This window comes from Pleurodeles waltl, chromosome 5 (assembly GCF_031143425.1).
Source record: "Pleurodeles waltl isolate 20211129_DDA chromosome 5, aPleWal1.hap1.20221129, whole genome shotgun sequence".
Lineage (NCBI taxonomy): Eukaryota > Metazoa > Chordata > Amphibia > Caudata > Salamandridae > Pleurodeles > Pleurodeles waltl.
In genome coordinates this window covers 572,745,502-572,764,640 of record NC_090444.1, presented here as the reverse complement: position 1 = coordinate 572,764,640, position 19,139 = coordinate 572,745,502, and the positions used below count along the sequence as shown (strand labels likewise).

The 19,139-nt window shown below is 39.4% G+C and overlaps 1 protein-coding gene across 1 annotated transcript in view; it reads right to left on the bottom strand.

The window, feature by feature from the left end:
- Positions 1-2,646: 2,646 nt before the first annotated feature.
- The window catches only part of LOC138297044 (sporozoite surface protein 2-like), a 41,383-nt gene continuing 24,890 nt past the window's right edge, over positions 2,647-19,139 (bottom strand). Inside the window, exons 5-7 of the mRNA XM_069236556.1 lie at positions 13,659-13,787; positions 10,290-10,418; positions 2,647-2,718 (exon numbers count right to left, since the gene is read on the bottom strand). Of these exons, the coding sequence (XP_069092657.1) occupies positions 2,647-2,718; positions 10,290-10,418; positions 13,659-13,787 (330 nt within the window). The remainder of the gene's footprint in view (positions 2,719-10,289; positions 10,419-13,658; positions 13,788-19,139) is intronic.

The following is a 19,139-nucleotide window of genomic DNA, read 5'->3' as shown; positions in this document are numbered from 1 at the left end:
ATATTTCTAAATGAAACATACACAACACTTTCTCATATGCAGTCACAAAAATATCTAATACATTTCTTCTGGGTTATAATGTATATATATCAGCTCTACCATTGGGTGGGCACTATCATTATTTAGGTTTCAATGAAGAGAAGATCAGACATGAAACAGGATGACTAGTGCATGAGGGCGATCTGCGGTATAAAACAAGAAATCACTAAGAAGGAGAAGGAAAATTAGCCTTTTCGTAGGTGGTCCGGTTCACAAAGTTGTTAGGAGCATTAGTCAGACTTAGAAATAGAAAATATTTAAGATCCTTCACAAAAAATTCACAAATTCAAAAAGACAATATTTATATCTTCTTCATGCATATATATCATGAGCACATACAAGTAGAATGTATGTGGATCATCCTGTCTTCTTAATTGGTAGAGAGATGATTGGCAACAGAGATTTTCAAGGCATATCAGGAAAAATATAAATGAAGCAGAAGAGAATGAACAGTCACAACTTTGTTATTATTCACAAACATTTGCATTCTCTTTTCCACAGTTACCTGGGGAGCTAAACTCACACCTTAATGAACAACATGTAAATGGTGCAGTAATTATGGGAAAGTGCTTACAGCGCCCCATCTTCATAAGGCACAAAAGTGAAGTGGGGAATTTACAGGGAAACTGTTATTGCCATGAAGTACACTCAGCACTGTGAAGTAAAGCTACATATTCACACAATTGAGGAACACCTCAATGATAAATGACAAATTCTTATGCACCACTAGTACAACGTGGTGAGATATCAACAGTAAGTTGAAACTCCTCTTTTCTTAAAGCAACTATCCAAAAATGTTTGTCTGCATTCTTTTGAATGTTGTGTTCATTGGTAAAACTGTGTATTTGTATTGTTTAGTTGGTGTTTTTGACAGGTTGCCTTATTGAATCTTAGGTCTGCAGTTGGTTCTGTTGCAGTTCTAAAGTCACATTCGTAACCAATTGGCCCTTCCAACAGCACACTTAGGTTGCCATATGTTGCAGTTTTAGACTAGGTGGTGCAAGAGTCTTGAGATGCACTTGTTTTCCATTCTCTTACCTCCTGTAAGACTCCAGTGCAACATAAGCAAAGTGCAAGTTTTGGTGCTTCACTGGAAAATTACTGCAACGTATCTGCAGCCCAGCTCATTTCGGTGTTTCATGCAACAGTAACTCCACCTCTAACTAGCGGTACTGCCATCATTCTCACATCACCCCTTCAAAGTGGTATTCAAAGCTCTGTAGGGGTTTCAGAAAAATGAACTTCCTTCACAAGATATAGATAGCTAGAGTTCAACTGCTGTTTCTTATTCTGAGGTGTTCCTCCCACTCACCTGGTCACAAAGGATGGCTTATGCTCCACTACTCCAGTAAACACAACTCTTTCTGTGCTACTCCTAAATATTTACATCCAGAGATGTCTAGATCAGAGTAAAAGTCAAGAAAATGCATGCTCTGCACATGAGGTAGAAAATAAAGAAAAGGAGTTATGCAAGGTAGGCACATTCAATAATAAAGAAACAAAATTAGGAGTTCTTCACTACCGGGACATGTAGAAAGTGAAATGTACATGTTCAAACTTTGAATGACAATGCACCCTATCCTATGGGCTACCTAGGGCCTACCTTAGGGGTGACCTATACATAACAAAAAAGGAGTTTAAACTTTCTATGAATGATGTAAAAATACCCAAAGTTGTTTCTGATGACTGGGATACGAAAACAGTTGATTCTATGATGACTGAGTTGTAGTATTTTACTGTATTTGAAAGTGAGGATGTTTATCAATCCAAAGAAAATTATGGAAACATGTTCTGCTATAATTATTATGGACACCATTTCATTCATAGACCAAGTACCGCAAAGACTATTTTTAATTGCACACAATGCGAGCAATGCCCGACTCCACCACAAGGAAGTTCTAACCCATATTCTGAAAAATGTGCATATTTTTCTGGTCACAATGTTAGAAATGCTGAGTCATATTATTTCAAATTGTCATTGATGGAAAATGTACATATATTATTGACAGATTCAACATTAATTTATTCAGATTCCTTTGTTTCCCAGTTGGCTATAGAAGGCTATGAATATTGGCTGAAGTCGATTGACTTAAAATGTGTGTGGGGAACAAAACATTGGCAAATAAGGGGAAAGGAAGCTTTATTTAGAGCATGCCTGATACCTGTTCAAATTATATTCTTGTATGAAACTGTACAATAGACAGGTTGCTTAGGCTTGGCAAAAATTAAGGATTTGAATGCGCCCAGTATTCTTGTCCCTGCAAAAGTTTGCAAAAGTATATAAATACAACTGAAGATCAGCTCGATGAATGGGTCCAAAATGGCACATTTAGTTCTTCACTTTCAAGTCTTGGTGGGTGGTTATTGTGGCCAACAGATAACAATGGGTGTCATAAACATTTTGTAAACTCCACTGGGGGTTTTAGAACAAGTAGGCCTGACCCTTGTTATGTGTCATCTGAACAGGCAGGTATAGTGACGACATACAGTGAACAGATACTATGCCAGCAATGGTTCAAGAGTTTCTCACTAGATGCTGCTAAAGAACACCTCAGTCTCCTGTCTAATAATACCAACTTACAGGATTTCCTGTTAAGCCCCAGAAAACTACGCCGAAAGCGCTTCTAATATGCAGTCTATCATGAAATTTGGAAGCTTTTTCAACAAGAAGCTGTTGCCCTGTTAAGGCAAATACATCAGTAAAATTTATAGAAGTCATTAGCTGTTGTAGATAATGGGATTAAAACCCTGTCCGACCGGATATACACCTAAACAACATCATTTCTTTTGCATAGTACAGAGCGACATGTCCTCTTTACACCATGGACAGAGTCAACTAAGATCCATTATGCAGTTAGGTTGCACACTACAAACACTGAAAGCAAAACTGAAAGCAGGTCACGTTCCCTGGTGACACGTCAGCGCGAGGGACATATTTTCCACTTTTAATTTAACGAGACAACAACAACTAATAGCTAAAAAAGAAGCAACTTATGTCATGTTAAATATTGAGAAATTAGAAAAGTTGCCTTTTACTGTGGCTGAAATACCTTCTGTTGAGTGGTTAATACACAGGGTAATCAATCTGCCCTTTTCAACACTTCAATTCACATCCTGCCTAAAACACATTCCAATGGGCAGATATGAAAGACTAGGAGATAGTTACATACACGAGGTGTGGGAACTACCCTTCTCATACAAATGTCTCAGTGGCATGAAAGAGGTCTTTCTTAGCGGTAATGAATGCAAGACTTCTGTCAGCCATTCAATGGCTTGTAAACAGCTGTCCTTGCACGGGGCATGCAAAGTTTCAGCAGCAAATTTGGCTTGTTATCTGAAGGGAGTCCCAGTCCCCATGATTAGACTTACGTGCCAGATGCTCTCGAATGGCAGCCATGCGCTCCTTAATACTGAGAGCTGTTGTGGGATGCAAGCCAGAATAGTTTATGTAATTTCGGTCTCCAAAATTGTTACATGTTGCGGAAATGTACTTTTTCCTCCTATACGACAGAGGGGAGTAGCTGAGATTTGGTCCCATATCACCACTCCAAATGTAAATTTTGACAAGTTGAGGAGACTCAAGGCTTTATTGTGTCAAAAACATGTGGGGCTTACATCTGCACGCGAGACCTATGCGCTTCAGGTTGCGAGGTCATCCGCAGAGATACAGTCCCTTTTAAGTACTAACTTTCCGAGACACTTTGGTGAACTTGTGGGATGGCTAATTAATGCGTCCAGTACTACTGGAATCTCACATTTCTTTAAGGCTGTTGATTCTGGTTTCGTTCACACCTTCTCCTCTATATCTGGCTTAATACCTTCAGCCATCCATTCAATATTTTCCAGTATTTTCGGAGGATTTCCAATAACTTTGGCTATAATAGGTGGCATTTTGCTATTGCTACTTTTTCTGCGCAATGGCTGTCCCGTTACAAAATGAAGGAATTAAAGCGCTTCCACCAGTGCAGCTGTGTCGTGAACGCATGATGCAGTACTTTGGAGCACCACTCCTGGAGGGATTGGAGTGTGACTGGTCTCTGTCACTCTGTCATTCAGACCAGTTTTGCATTGTGTGCAGCCCGTGTTTCAGTCCCTATGGTGCCCTTTTGATTGTGTACTGAAAGTTTGTCTTTCTATGCAGGGCTTGCTTTCATTGGATGCTAATCTGTTGATGTTCTCGCTGAGGGCTCATTACTAGACATGTGCGTTGAGGGTGCGTTTGCTACGGGAAGCCATTTATGAGTTGCCCTTTGTGATCATGCAGCTCTAAACTCACTGTTGGGCACACCACGGAATGCTGCTGCCTCGACTGGTGCTCAGGCTTTGAAACATGAATGCTCCTTGGTTTTCCTTGGTGATGAACTAGCTACTTTACCACCTACCGAAGTGGAAGATTTCATATCTTCAATTATTCTGGATTCAATTGGCGACTTTAAAACTGACTCTGACTTTTGAAATTCGGTTTTCTAGACGCCACAGTTAATAGTTTAAATTGTCCTTTTCATACCTGCTCAGGTGTGTTTTAACTTGTCATCATTGACATTTCCATATATATATGCTTTAAGATGCATTTTTGTGGCTTTTATATATTAGATTAGGCTTTGAACCACCTTTCGGACCGGCAAGGGGAGGGTGTTGTGTAGCCATTTTTGCTATAATTTTATATACGTTATTTTAGCATATTAGGCCTGTCGCTGTGCACTTTAACCTAGATATATTTTTTTCGGCTTTGTTTTATTATTTTAACATTAGCCACATTTGCAGTCTTGTTTTATTTTTTCTATCTGGATGATCTTTGCCTAGGTCAGCATTGCGTTCTTAAACAAGACATTTCTTTCACTCTGTGCTTTTCTCAAGGCTGCAGTAAGATAGGTTGCCGGCAAAAGTGGTACGGTTTGTCTCCAATGTTCACAGAAACATACATACACTTACGTGGGGATCCGTTCTTGGAACATCAGATGTTTTATTATAAAACACTACTTTGACCCATGTACATTAGAGGGAAATTCCAGCCAGATGACCACAACTGTATGCTGATTATCGATTGCTTCGCTACAGCTGCTTATGTAGACTACAGGTCTTTTGCTCAGGTATAAGGGATGATGTCTTCCCAGGGGGAACCTGAAAGGCAGAATTAGAGCTTAACATGCTGTGGTCTAACATAGCTTAGGTAGGAAAATCCCTACAAACCTTAGTGACAGTATGGTAGCATTATTCTTGTATTTTACTCTCCTTGTCACAATTTTTATCTTATTGTGCTTCATCGTCCTAGTTATTGCAATATATGCTTTATTATCTAAGATGCAGTTACTTCAATAAAACTTTTTTAATCTTTACTCTGCCTCTGATTTTCCTTGCATATGTGAGACTAATCTAACTGAGAGAAACGGGTGGGATCTGAGTGACTACGATTCCCCTGAGGAGTCATGTATGTCATGCCCCCGGTTGACCCAATCATCACTGCTCTTGGGTGGAGATGAGGCACTGCTAGTTAGCCCGAACAAACCCGGATTAGCCCGACAGGTTTCACATGGTGCGGGATCAGACTCATTCGCCCACAGTAAAAAGTTTTATATCAATTTTTAGAAGAGAGATTGGTTCTCAATGACTTGGAAATTACTGTCACTGCTTATTCTCGCATTTTTGCAGTTAAAGTGCCAGCTTGCCCAACATCATAAAACAGTTGAGGAAGAACCAGGGCGAATTTACTACAGTATAATTTATGAAAAGTGGTGGGGAAGCCATCTGGGCCAGGGGATTTCCTCATTTTAAGACTACTAATTTGAGCAATGACCTTCGTTGTTATTGCAATGCCTACCTAAATTCCTGTGCCAATTCGTAATTAAAGTTTTTGTGGGGGGAGCTCCTCTTTAGCCTAACATTTCTGGTGAAAAGTGAAAGGGCCTCAGATATTGACTGTCATCAAGAACCATTTATTCATTCTGATTGGTAAACTTTTTGACCCTATTTGTGTTGGTATTTGACCTAAGCTTTCCTTGCTTTGCTGCCTGAAGAGTAATATTTGTGTTAAGTTCTCTAAAAGGCATATCATGCTCTGTCCCACTTAAGGTCTCTGCCAAATGAGCCTCTGCTAATAAAAGTTCTAATGTAGTTCTCATCTAAGCTCTAGGTCTCTTGTTTAGCACCGCTGCTCCAATGATTATGCACCCAAGGTAGCCTTTGATGGTATCTCAGAAAGTAGATGAAGAAACTTACTGTGTGTCATGTCAGGCTAAGAATCTGGTTATCTCCTCTCCCACCTTTGCTCAAACTGCTCGATCATGTAGAAGGTATGCGTAAGGTCACTAGATTGACAATCTGATTTTTCATTTGGGAGCTTCCACTGTGATAGTGATCTTTGTCTCTGGCCTATATTTTATAAGCTGGTGAACAGAATGTGATGGATATAAGCCTGATGTCCAGTTTGGCAGACAGGTTACTCTGTCACAGATGTGTTGGATATCCTGGTCGCCTTTTTACAATCTCCATAGGCAATAATTGGATCCTAATACAGAATATCGGTCACATTTGTGATGTAGTAACCCCCTCTGCCAAACTCTAAAACATGTCCTTAGTCAGTTATGAGTTTCCCTCCAGATATCTACTAGACCTATTCAGTGAGCCACATCTTAAAGTGTGTGGAGGTCTATCTGCCACTATCAGGTCATTGATGAGATGTAGCCTTTAAACTATCCATTAACTAATTTAAATATTTGCCCACTAGCAGATCCCAATATGCATACTCCAGGGCCATGGATATTGCTGTTTTAAAGAACTGCTCTTATTTTGTGTTTAGGCCTGATAGATTGAATATGGTATAATCTTTTGGGTCTATCTGTATCACCAGACCCAAAATTATACCTGCTGTGCCCCAGATTACCATTTTCACAGTCCCCTCAAGTTATCAGCTGCAGGCAATGAGCACACCAGCCCTTTTCGCAGTAACAGAGAACAAGTATTATGTGGGAAAGAATGCTGGCCTCATTCTGGGCCAGTCTTGTGTGTCTTCTGCAGTCAATATAGGTCCACACCCAAATGCTTCTACAGGTTAAGAACCCCTAGTTATTTGGCTGGAGAGTTCAAGCCTTTAACATTAAGGCTAACTATATTAACCCTGGAGGAATCCATGAGTATGCCTTGACTCCCTATGGAACACTACTGCAGAAACTAAACAAAAAGTCTGTGTTTGGGCACCACACCCCTCCTGTTGATGGCGGCAAATACTAAATAGTTCGACCTTTTGTCCCTCCACCATTCCATCAACCAAGAAACTAAGAACGAAAACAGCAGAACTGAGAATAGTCGTAGCATTAGTAATCAGCATAAGTTGTGTGGTTATGTAAGAAAAGCAACAGTGAAGTACCATTCCACAATCACCGCTTTGTGATATGCTACTCTCCCCCTCGTTTACTGTGTCTGCAAGAAGTTGGCAGTGAGGAGCTACATTTACAGTTTGAACCCCAACAACTCTCCTCAATTCACCACTGGTCATTTTTATCAAGTATTTAGTTAGTGGAGCTCTCTATTTCTCTTGTACGGGCTTGAGTCCACCACCGCCCTTCATTCGATTCATTTATGTCGCTCACAACCAGGTTTCTGGAACTGTGGTTATCGAGGAAGCCCTTGTCACTGCCGGAGCCCCACCAATTTCAAATGTGCCAGCATCCCATAGTTTCTTCACTTCTCAGAGTCTTACTTGTCATGTTTTCACTAGCTCTCCAAATGGCAGAGAGATGCCAATCTTATTTCACTATTCTCCATTTTGGAGATGGGTGCTTTTGTTAGATGCTGGGATAGGAGAGTTGATGGCGTTCCTCCAAGAGGCCAAACCTTAGGGGTGAACTATAAACAACAAAAGGTGAGTTTAAGGTTTAGCAAGGGGGTTACCTAGAGCTGGAGGCCCGTTAGTAGCATTTGATTTACAGGCCCTGAGTATATGATACCCCACATTACTAGGGACTTGTAAGTAGTTACATATGCAAGGTAGGAGTTCCCATCCAAAAAATGGTGCTATCCCCATAGCCCCAATATTTATCCCCTGTGCTAAAATGACGCACGGGTGAGAGGAGATGTTAAATAATGGTGCTAAACTTGCTTAGCACCATTATTTAACGCCTGGGTCAGACCAGGCATTAGGGGACCTGTTGACCCATTTCCATGGTTGGAATGGGTCCACAGTTGCCCTCCCCATGCCAAGGAACAACCCTACCCCCACAAGAGAGACACCGGAGGATGGGGGACCCCATCCCAGGTAAGTCCAGGTAAGTATTTTTTTCTATATTTTTTTTTGTCTTCGGGGGCCCTAACTTGGAGCCCCCTGCATGGCACAGGATGCAGTGGCCATGCCCAGGGGACACTTGCCCCCTGTGCTGGGCATTTTGGTGTGGTGGTGGGCATGACTCCTGTCTTTCCTAAGACAAGCGTCATGTTTTTGATGGTTGTGCACCAGGAAGTGGCGCTAGTCTGGTTAGAGGCAATTTTGTTTGCCTTTAACCATGCTAGTGTAATTTTCTGATGCACAATCCCTTCCTTCCCTACCGCCGCCCACACCCGGCTAGCGTATTTTTTTAAGACGCTAGCCCAGGGTTAGCGCTGGCTTTCAGCATCAAATAAATATGGCGCCAGGTTGGCATTATGAAATGATGCAAGCTGGTGCTAAACTTTTTGCAGCAAAACTGCGTTAGTTAGTTTTGCGGCACAAAGTATAAATATGGGCCTTAGAGTGCCCTTCGTTGCAATTGTGGTCTAGGTGGTGTAAGAATCTTGAGATGCACTGGTTTTTCTTTCTCTTACCTGATTTGAGACCCGGTGCAAGAAAAGCAAAGTGCAACCTGTAGTGCTTCACTGGGATCTCACTGCAATGTATTGGCAACCCAGCTCATTTTGGTGTTTCATGCAACAGTAACTCCTCCCCCTAACAATTGGTGCCATCATCATCCTCACATCACCTCTGCAAAGAGGTATCTGAAGTTCCGCAATGGGGGTTGAATTCATGAATTTTCTTCACAAGATACAGAGAGCTAGGGTTCAACTTTAGTTTATTATTCTGTGGTGTTTCTCCCACTCACCTGCTCACTAAGGGTGAGCTATGCTCCACTGTTACACTGATCACAACTCTTGCTGCCCTACTCTGACATATTTATAATCTAGAAATGTCTAGATCAGAGTAAAGGCCAAGAAACGTCATGCTCTGCCAAAGAGGTACAGTAGGAAGAAGAGGAGTTATGCAAGGTAAGCATATTCAATAATGAAGAATGCAATAAGGAGTTGTTCACTTCCAAAGCATCGAAAATTAAAATGTGCATGTCTAAACATTGAATTACAATGCACTCTGCCCTCTGGGCTACTTAAGGCCTACATTAAGGGTGACCTATATGCAACAACAGGGATCTTCAGCGCCGACCGCCAGCACGACTGCTGGCGGATTTCTGCCTGTTTTCTGACGGAAATCCCTAAGCGCTTGTAATAGAATGGTCTGAAGACCACCAGCACTGGCGGTCATCTGGCGGCCGCGGCTTTGGCGGTCATGAGAAAAGACCACCAAAGTCATAATGAGGGCCTATATTCCATCATTGGGCTCTACAGTGCCTAAGATGTGACACTTGAGTTAAAAACTTTATTAGAGATTCATCAAGGAATTGATCAACTTGTTAATATTAGCTGGAACTCCAGAAGAGTAATTTTCAAATTGTTCTCAATCTAGGCCTCGGTTCTTTGTAAAACAAAGCCCAGGGAAGACTGTCCAAAATTTCAATCCCCAACCTATTTCCGTTCTCCTTGAAGATCTCTGTATATTTTCTCTCTTTGGCTCACTTTGAAAATTGCCATAATAATGATTTCTCAGAGTTAAAACTGTAAAAGAAACATATCCCTTTAGATGTGCCCTAGAACAATTGCTAAAATTATCCCAGCTGCTCGGATCTCCTCATATCATTTGATGAGAAGTGCCCCAAGGTTTTGCGTTTGTAATAGAATACATTTGGGAAAATGTTTTTCCTAATTACTCCTGCAGCCTGGTTTCTATATTAATTTCACAGTTCAGGAGAGGCAGCTCAATGGAACCCAAACCTCATGTATCACTATTGAAATTCATTTTGAAATTCAACCAGTTAAAATACTGGTGTGAATTGTGAAAATATACCATCAGGCTTTAATTGTTTATAAACCTTAAATATTGATCAGTGCAGTTGTATAACATTCAACAGAAATAATGAAAGAAATAACAAGAAGATAAAGTAGATAGATGTTACCTGCTCTGTGACTGTAGGGGTTAAAGGTTCAGTAGGTTCGGATTCAGCTTTTAACATTTTAGAGCCAATGACATATTCTTCTTTCTGCAATTCCTGCTTATTGAAATTCTCAGTGACTGAGGGATATTTCTAAATGAAACATACAAAAAACTTTCACATAAGCTGTCACAATAATATCTAATAAATTTCTTCTGGGTTACAATGTATATATATCAACTCTCCCATTTGGTGGGCACAATCATCATTGAGGTTTCAATGAAGAGAACACATAGATTAGACATAAAACAGGATGACTATTTCATGAGGGTGATCTGCGATAAAACACAATAAATCATTGAAAAGGAGCGTGAAAATGATGCGCCATTTCTTAGGTGATGTGGTTCACAAAGTTGTTATGAGCATTAGTCAGACGGTGAAATAGAAAATATCTATTAACCTTCACAAAAAAGGCACAACTTCACAAAGACAAGATTTATATCTTCTTCATGCATGTATATCATGAGAGCATACAATGAGAATGTATCTGGATCATCCTGTCTTCTTAACTGGTAGAGAGATGATTGGCTACAGAGATTTTCCAAGGATATCAGGAAAAATACAAATGAAACAGAAGAGAATGAACAGTTACGTCTTTGTTATTGTTCATAAACTTTAGCATTCTCTTTTTCACAGTTACCTGGGGAGCTAAACTCACACCTTAATAAACAACATGCAAATGGTGCAGTAATTATGGGAAATCTTCATAAGGCACAAAAGTGAATCTGGGAATTTACAGGGAAACTGTTTTCAACATGAAGAAAGAAGCTAAAAGCCTCCAATTTCCTATTTGTTCCTGGAAACCTATCAGCTACATTGGGTTCAAAAGATTACTGGGTCAGGTTGCTAGTAGGCATTTACATTAGATGTACAGAGGCCATCACAATGGTGCTCTTAGCAAATACATTCTCTTGAAAACAATGTCACACATTTCATGTTAATAAATCTTTTATCACAATTTTGTTTCTTTGCTGGAATACTTCACACGTACGTACTGGCAATTCCAAATTGAAATTGCAGTTGATGTTAACATTGCAATGCACTTCTGCACTTTCAAATCAAAGGCAAATGATTGACTAGACTAGTTTTGTTTATACATTTTTACTTGGTATTTTTAAATCAGCGTGATTACCCTAGAATATTAAAAACTGACAACCAAAATGAGGGGTCCAAGGGTCTTAAAGTAGCCTCTGTTGATCTCTGATTGTAGAGTCCCATCACAATACCTGCAGAAGAAGGGTTCAATTATACACTATTATCGATTCCCAGAATACTTGTCAACACAACCTACAAGAAAAAATTATAATAGTAAAATCAATGTCTTATTTTTATCCTAATCACCAGGTTAAAAGTATGGTCTCAGTTCATTTTATGTGAAAATGAAGGTGTCCAGATTAATGTGAGAAAGTAAACTTACATTCAGCACTGTGAAGTAAAGCTACATATTCACACAATGATAAAGTATTAACTTTTATGCACCGCTAGTAAAACGCTGTGAGTTAACAACAGTAAGTTAAAACTCCTCTTTTCTTGAGACAACTATCTAAAAATGTTTGTCTACATTCTTTTGAAAATTGTGTCCAGTGTTAGAATTGTGTATTTGTATTATTTAATTGGTGTTTTGGCAGTTTACCTTATTGATTCTTAGGGCTGCTGTTGATTTTATTTAAGTTCTAAAGTTGCATTCATCACACGGTTGCTCTTTCAACATCACACTTAGGGTGCCATATGGTGCAATTTTTGACTGGGTGGTGCAAGAGTCTTGATATGCACTGGTTTTCCATTCTCTTACCTCCTGTAAGACTCCAGTGCAACATAAGCAAAGTGTGAGTAGTGGTGCTTCACTGGAAGGTTACCGCTACAAATCTGCAACCTAGCTCATTTTGGTGTTTCATGCAACAGTTACTCCACCTCTAACTATCGTTGACATCATAATCCTCACATCACTTCTGGAAAGTGGTATCCAATGCTCTCCCAAGGGGGTTATAATTAGTGAATTCCCCTCAGGAGATTATTCTGAGATGTTCCTCCCACTCACCTGTTCACAAAAGATGGGTTATGCTCCTCTACGCCAGTGAACGTAACTCTTTCCACCCTACTCCTAAATTATTATATACAGAAATATCTACATAAGAGTAAAGGCCAAGAAAATGCATGCTCTGCACAAGAGGTAGAATATGAAGAAGAGGAGATATACAAGGTAAGCAAATTCAATAATGGACACAAAATTAGGAGTTTTTCACTGCTGGGAAATGCAAAAAAGTACATGTACATTCTTTGAGTTACAATGCACCCCGCCCATGAGCTATGTAGTGCCTACCTGAAGGGTGATTTATGAGGAACAAAAGGGGAATTTATGGCTTGGCTAAGGGGTTACAAAAAGTTACAGGCCCACTAGTAGCATTTAATTTACTGTGCCCTGGAATATGGTATGCCACTTCACTATGGACTTCCAAGTAAAGTGAAAATGCCAATCAGGTGCAAGTCAATTTTGTCATGATTAGGGAATTGAGTACAAGCACTTAAGCACTGGTTAGCAGTGGTAAATTTCACACATTAATGAATGTAACTACAATCAAATCAGCAAAATAGGACAGGTGAAGCAAAAATGTTTGAGGGTGGCCCTGCAGAAAGGGCCAAGTCCAATGAGACAGTGTTCAATAAGTTAGCTCTTCAAAGCCTAACATATGAAATGTGAGGAAAGAACTGCACTAGAGATTCAGTATGGAACTAAAAAACCTATATAGTGTTTATATTTGCTGGGAAAACATCCAGAAGAGTCATGTCACATTGTCCTCAATCTAGTTCTGGATCCTCTTAGAAACAAACCCTAGGAAGACTGGAGACATTTCAATTCCCAACCTATTTCCATTGTCCTTGAAGATCCCTTTGTATTTTGTCTCTTTGGCTCAGTTTGGATATTGCCATAGTAATGATTTCTGGGTGTTAAAAGTGTGAAAGAAACATATCCCTCTAGATGATTCCTAGACCAATTGGTACAATTATCCCAGCTGCTATGATGTCCTCACATCATTTGATGAGAAGTGCCCCACGGTTCTTAGTTTCTAATGGAATACATTCAGGCAAATGTTTTTCCTAATTACTCCTGCAGCCTGGTTTCTATATTAATTTCACAGCTCAATGGAACCCATACCTCATGTATCACTTTTGAAATTCCTTTCGAAATTCAACCTATTGAAATACTGGTGTACATTGTGAAAATACACCATCACGCTTTATTTGTTTATAAAACCTTAAATGTTTATCAATGCAGTTGTATAACATTAAACAGAAATAATGAAAGAAAGAACAAGAAGACAAAGTACATTTTACCTGCTCCATGACTGTAGGGGCTATAGGTTCAGTAGGTTTGGATTCATATTTTATTTTTTTGGAGCCAGTCACATATATTTCTTTCTGCAATTCCGGTTTATTGAGGTTCTCAGTGACTGAGGGATATTTCTAAATGAAACATACACAACACTTTCTCATATGCAGTCACAAAAATATCTAATACATTTCTTCTGGGTTATAATGTATATATATCAGCTCTACCATTGGGTGGGCACTATCATTATTTAGGTTTCAATGAAGAGAAGATCAGACATGAAACAGGATGACTAGTGCATGAGGGCGATCTGCGGTATAAAACAAGAAATCACTAAGAAGGAGAAGGAAAATTAGCCTTTTCGTAGGTGGTCCGGTTCACAAAGTTGTTAGGAGCATTAGTCAGACTTAGAAATAGAAAATATTTAAGATCCTTCACAAAAAATTCACAAATTCAAAAAGACAATATTTATATCTTCTTCATGCATATATATCATGAGCACATACAAGTAGAATGTATGTGGATCATCCTGTCTTCTTAATTGGTAGAGAGATGATTGGCAACAGAGATTTTCAAGGCATATCAGGAAAAATATAAATGAAGCAGAAGAGAATGAACAGTCACAACTTTGTTATTATTCACAAACATTTGCATTCTCTTTTCCACAGTTACCTGGGGAGCTAAACTCACACCTTAATGAACAACATGTAAATGGTGCAGTAATTATGGGAAAGTGCTTACAGCGCCCCATCTTCATAAGGCACAAAAGTGAAGTGGGGAATTTACAGGGAAACTGTTATTGCCATGAAGTACACTCAGCACTGTGAAGTAAAGCTACATATTCACACAATTGAGGAACACCTCAATGATAAATGACAAATTCTTATGCACCACTAGTACAACGTGGTGAGATATCAACAGTAAGTTGAAACTCCTCTTTTCTTAAAGCAACTATCCAAAAATGTTTGTCTGCATTCTTTTGAATGTTGTGTTCATTGGTAAAACTGTGTATTTGTATTGTTTAGTTGGTGTTTTTGACAGGTTGCCTTATTGAATCTTAGGTCTGCAGTTGGTTCTGTTGCAGTTCTAAAGTCACATTCGTAACCAATTGGCCCTTCCAACAGCACACTTAGGTTGCCATATGTTGCAGTTTTAGACTAGGTGGTGCAAGAGTCTTGAGATGCACTTGTTTTCCATTCTCTTACCTCCTGTAAGACTCCAGTGCAACATAAGCAAAGTGCAAGTTTTGGTGCTTCACTGGAAAATTACTGCAACGTATCTGCAGCCCAGCTCATTTCGGTGTTTCATGCAACAGTAACTCCACCTCTAACTAGCGGTACTGCCATCATTCTCACATCACCCCTTCAAAGTGGTATTCAAAGCTCTGTAGGGGTTTCAGAAAAATGAACTTCCTTCACAAGATATAGATAGCTAGAGTTCAACTGCTGTTTCTTATTCTGAGGTGTTCCTCCCACTCACCTGGTCACAAAGGATGGCTTATGCTCCACTACTCCAGTAAACACAACTCTTTCTGTGCTACTCCTAAATATTTACATCCAGAGATGTCTAGATCAGAGTAAAAGTCAAGAAAATGCATGCTCTGCACATGAGGTAGAAAATAAAGAAAAGGAGTTATGCAAGGTAGGCACATTCAATAATAAAGAAACAAAATTAGGAGTTCTTCACTACCGGGACATGTAGAAAGTGAAATGTACATGTTCAAACTTTGAATGACAATGCACCCTATCCTATGGGCTACCTAGGGCCTACCTTAGGGGTGACCTATACATAACAAAAAAGGAGTTTATGGCTCAGTAAGAGGGTTATATAAAGCTGCAGGCCCACTAGTAGCATTTAATTTACAGGCCCGAGTATATGGTATGCCAATTTACTATGTACTTGCAAGTAAATTGACTATGCCAATCAGGTGTAAGCCAATTTTACCATGCGTTAGGGCAGTGGTCTCCAAACTTTTTAATGCTGCGCCCCCCCAGTTGGAAAATAAAAATCATTGGGCCACCCCCTCAAAAGTTTTCAAAAATATTTTATAAAGATGGCAATGTTTAAATATGTCTAGGCCTATTTAAACATTGCAGTTAAGTACTGTTACCTTTTATAAAATGCAATAACATGCTTCTGCTTAAAACAAAGGCCTGTTATCTGTATAATGCTTCTTTTGGCCAGAGTCTGGTGCCCCCCCTACGATCACTTGGGGCCCCCTTAGGGGGGCCCGCCCCCCAGTTTGAAGACCTCTGCGTTAGGGAGTGCGATCAAGCACTTCAGCACACGTTAGCAGTGGTAAATGGAACAGACTAATGAACCCAACTACAACAAATTCAGCAAGATAGGACAAGTGAAGGCAAAAACATTTGCGGTTGACCTTACAGAAACGGCCAAGTCCCCCAAAAAAGTATTCTATAATTTGACTCTACAAAGCCTAAAATATGAAATTTGAGGAAAGAACTGCACTAGAGATTCAGCAGGGAACTTAACTTATATAGTGTGTATATTAGCTGGGTAAACATCCAGTTATTTATTCTCAATCTTGTCCTGGATCCTCTGAAAAACCAACCCTGGGAGGACTGTCGAACATTTCAATCCCCACCATATTTCCATTGTCCTTGAAGATCCCTTTATATTTTCCCTCTTCTGCTCAGATTGAATATTGCCATAATAGTGATTTCTGGGTGTTAAAACTGTAAAAGAAAGACATCCCTTTAAATTTGTCCTAGACCAATTGCTAAAGCTATTCTTGCTGCTAGGATGTCCTCATATCATTTGATGCATGGAACCCATACCTCATGTACCACTTTTGAAATTCCTTTCAAATTTCAACCTGTTAAAATACTGATGAAAATTGTGAAAACACATCATCAGGCTTCATTTGTTATTTATAAAACCATAAATGTTGATCAATGCAGTTGTATTACATTAAACAGAAATACTTAAAAAAAGAACAAGAAGATGACGTAAATGTGCCTGTTCCCTGACTGTAGGGGCTAAAGGTTCAGTAGGTTTGGATTCAGGTTTTAACTCTTCGAAGCCAGTGACATAACTTTCCTTCTGCAATTCCGGTTTACTTAGATTCTCAGTGACTGAGGGGTATTTCCAAATGAAACATACAAAGCACTTTCACATATGCAGTCACAATAACGTCTAATAAATTGCTTGTGGGTTACAAAGTATATATATTGATATTGATTCTCCCATTGGGTGGGCACAATATTCATGTTTCAATAAAGAGAACACTTAGATCAGACATAAAACAGGATGACTATAGCATGACGGTGGTTTGCAGTATAACACAATAAACCACTGAGAAGCAGCATCAAAATGATGTGCCATTTCTTAGGTGATCTGGTTCACAAACTTGTTACAAGCATTAGTCACACTTAGAAATAGAACATATTTGAGACCCTTTACAAAAAAATGCTCAAATTCATAAAGACAAGATTTATATCTTCTTTATGCTTATATGTCATAGGCGCATACACGCAGAAAGTATGTTGATCAGCCTGCCTTCTTAAATTGCAGAGAGGATTAGGTATAGAGATTTTCAAGGAATATCATGGAAAATACAAATGAAACAGAAGAGAATGAACAGTTACAACTTTGTTATAATTCACAAACATTTGCATTCTCTTTTCCACAGTTACCTGGAGAGCTAAACTCACACCTTAATGACCAACACGTAAATGGTGCAGAAATTATGGGAAAGTGCTTGCAGTGCCCCATCTTCATAGGGCACAAAAGTGAAGTGGGGAATTTACAGGGAAGCTGTTACCGCCATGAAGTAAAAAGCAAAACGTCTCCAATGTATTATTTGTTCCTGGAAACAGATCAGCTACATTGGGTTCAACAGATTACTGGATCAGGTTTCCCAGCAGGTATTTACAATAGAAGTACAGAGGCCATTACAATGGTGCTCTTAACAAATACATTTTCCTGAAAACACTGTAACACATTTCATAATAGTAAATCTTTTTTCACAATTTAGTTTATTTGCTCGATTACTTCCCACATACATACTGGCAATTCCAAATTGAAATTGCAGTTGATATTAACATTGTGATGCACTGATGCACTGTCAAATAAAAGGCAAATGATTGACTAGGCTAGTTTGTGTATACATTTTTACTGGGTATTTTTAAAGCAGCCTGATTACCCTAGAATATTAACCCATTCGCTGCCAGGCCTTTTCCCCACCCCCGTGCCGAGCCTTTTTTTGGCTATTTAGGATAGTTTGCACTTAGGCTCTCATAACTTTTTGTCCACATAAGCTATCCACACCAAATTTGCATCCTTCGTTTCCAACACCCTAGAGATTCTAAAAGTACCCGGAGTTTGTGGGTTACCCTGGAGGAGACCAAGAAATTAGCCAAATTACAGCTAAAATGTATTGGTTTTTTTCAGAAAAATGGGGCAAATGGGCTGCAGAAGAAAGCATGTGTTTTTTTCCATGTAAATGGCATCAACAAAGGGTTTGCAGTGCTAAAATCACCATCTTCCCAGCTTTCAGGAACAGGCAGACTTGAATCAGAAAATCAAATTTTGCAACACAGGTTTGGCATTTTACTGGGACATACCCCATTTTGACTATTTTTTGTGCTTTCATCCTCCTTCTAGATAGTGACAGAAATGGGTGTAAAACCCTGAAAAGTAGACTAAATTCTGAATACAGCAAGGGGTCTTTTAGGCAGATACTGCATGGTTTTCCTACAGAAAATAACAGCTGAAATAAAAGAAATGTTGAGATTGAGCTAAAAAAACAGCCATTTCTGTCCACGTTTTCTTCTGTAACTTTTTCCTGCTATGGCAGACTTTTGAAAGCAATATACTGTTACATCTGCTGGACTCTTCTGGTTGCGGGGATAGATATAGGGCTTGTAGGTTCATCAATAACCCTAGATGACTAAAGCCAATAAATGAGCTGCACCTTGAAATGGGTTTTCATTGTATACCAGGTATACAGCAATCCATTTGGTAAAATATAAAGAGTGAAAAATAGGTATCAAGGAAACCTTTGTGTTTCCAAAATTGGCACAAGATAAGGTTTTGAAAGCAGTGATTATTTGCACATCTCTGAATTCGGAGGTCCCCATACAAGCATGTGAATTACAGGGCATTTTTAAAATACAGTTCTTTCTTGCACATTGGCTTACATTTGGAAGGACAAAAATGTAGAAAAAGACAAGGGACATTAACACTTGTTCTTCTTTTCTGTGTTTCCCCAAGTCTCCCAATAAAAATGGTACCTCACTTGTGTGGGTGGGCCTAGTGCCCGCAACAGGAAACACCTCAAAACAAAACATGGCCACATCACATTCTTACATTGAAATCTGACATGTTTTTTGGAAAGTGCCTAGCTGTGGATTTTGGCATCTAGCTCAGCCGGCACCTAAGAAAACATACCAAACCCGTGCATTTTTTAAAACTAGACACCTAGGGGAATCCACAATGGGGTGACTTGTGGCGCTCTCCCCAGG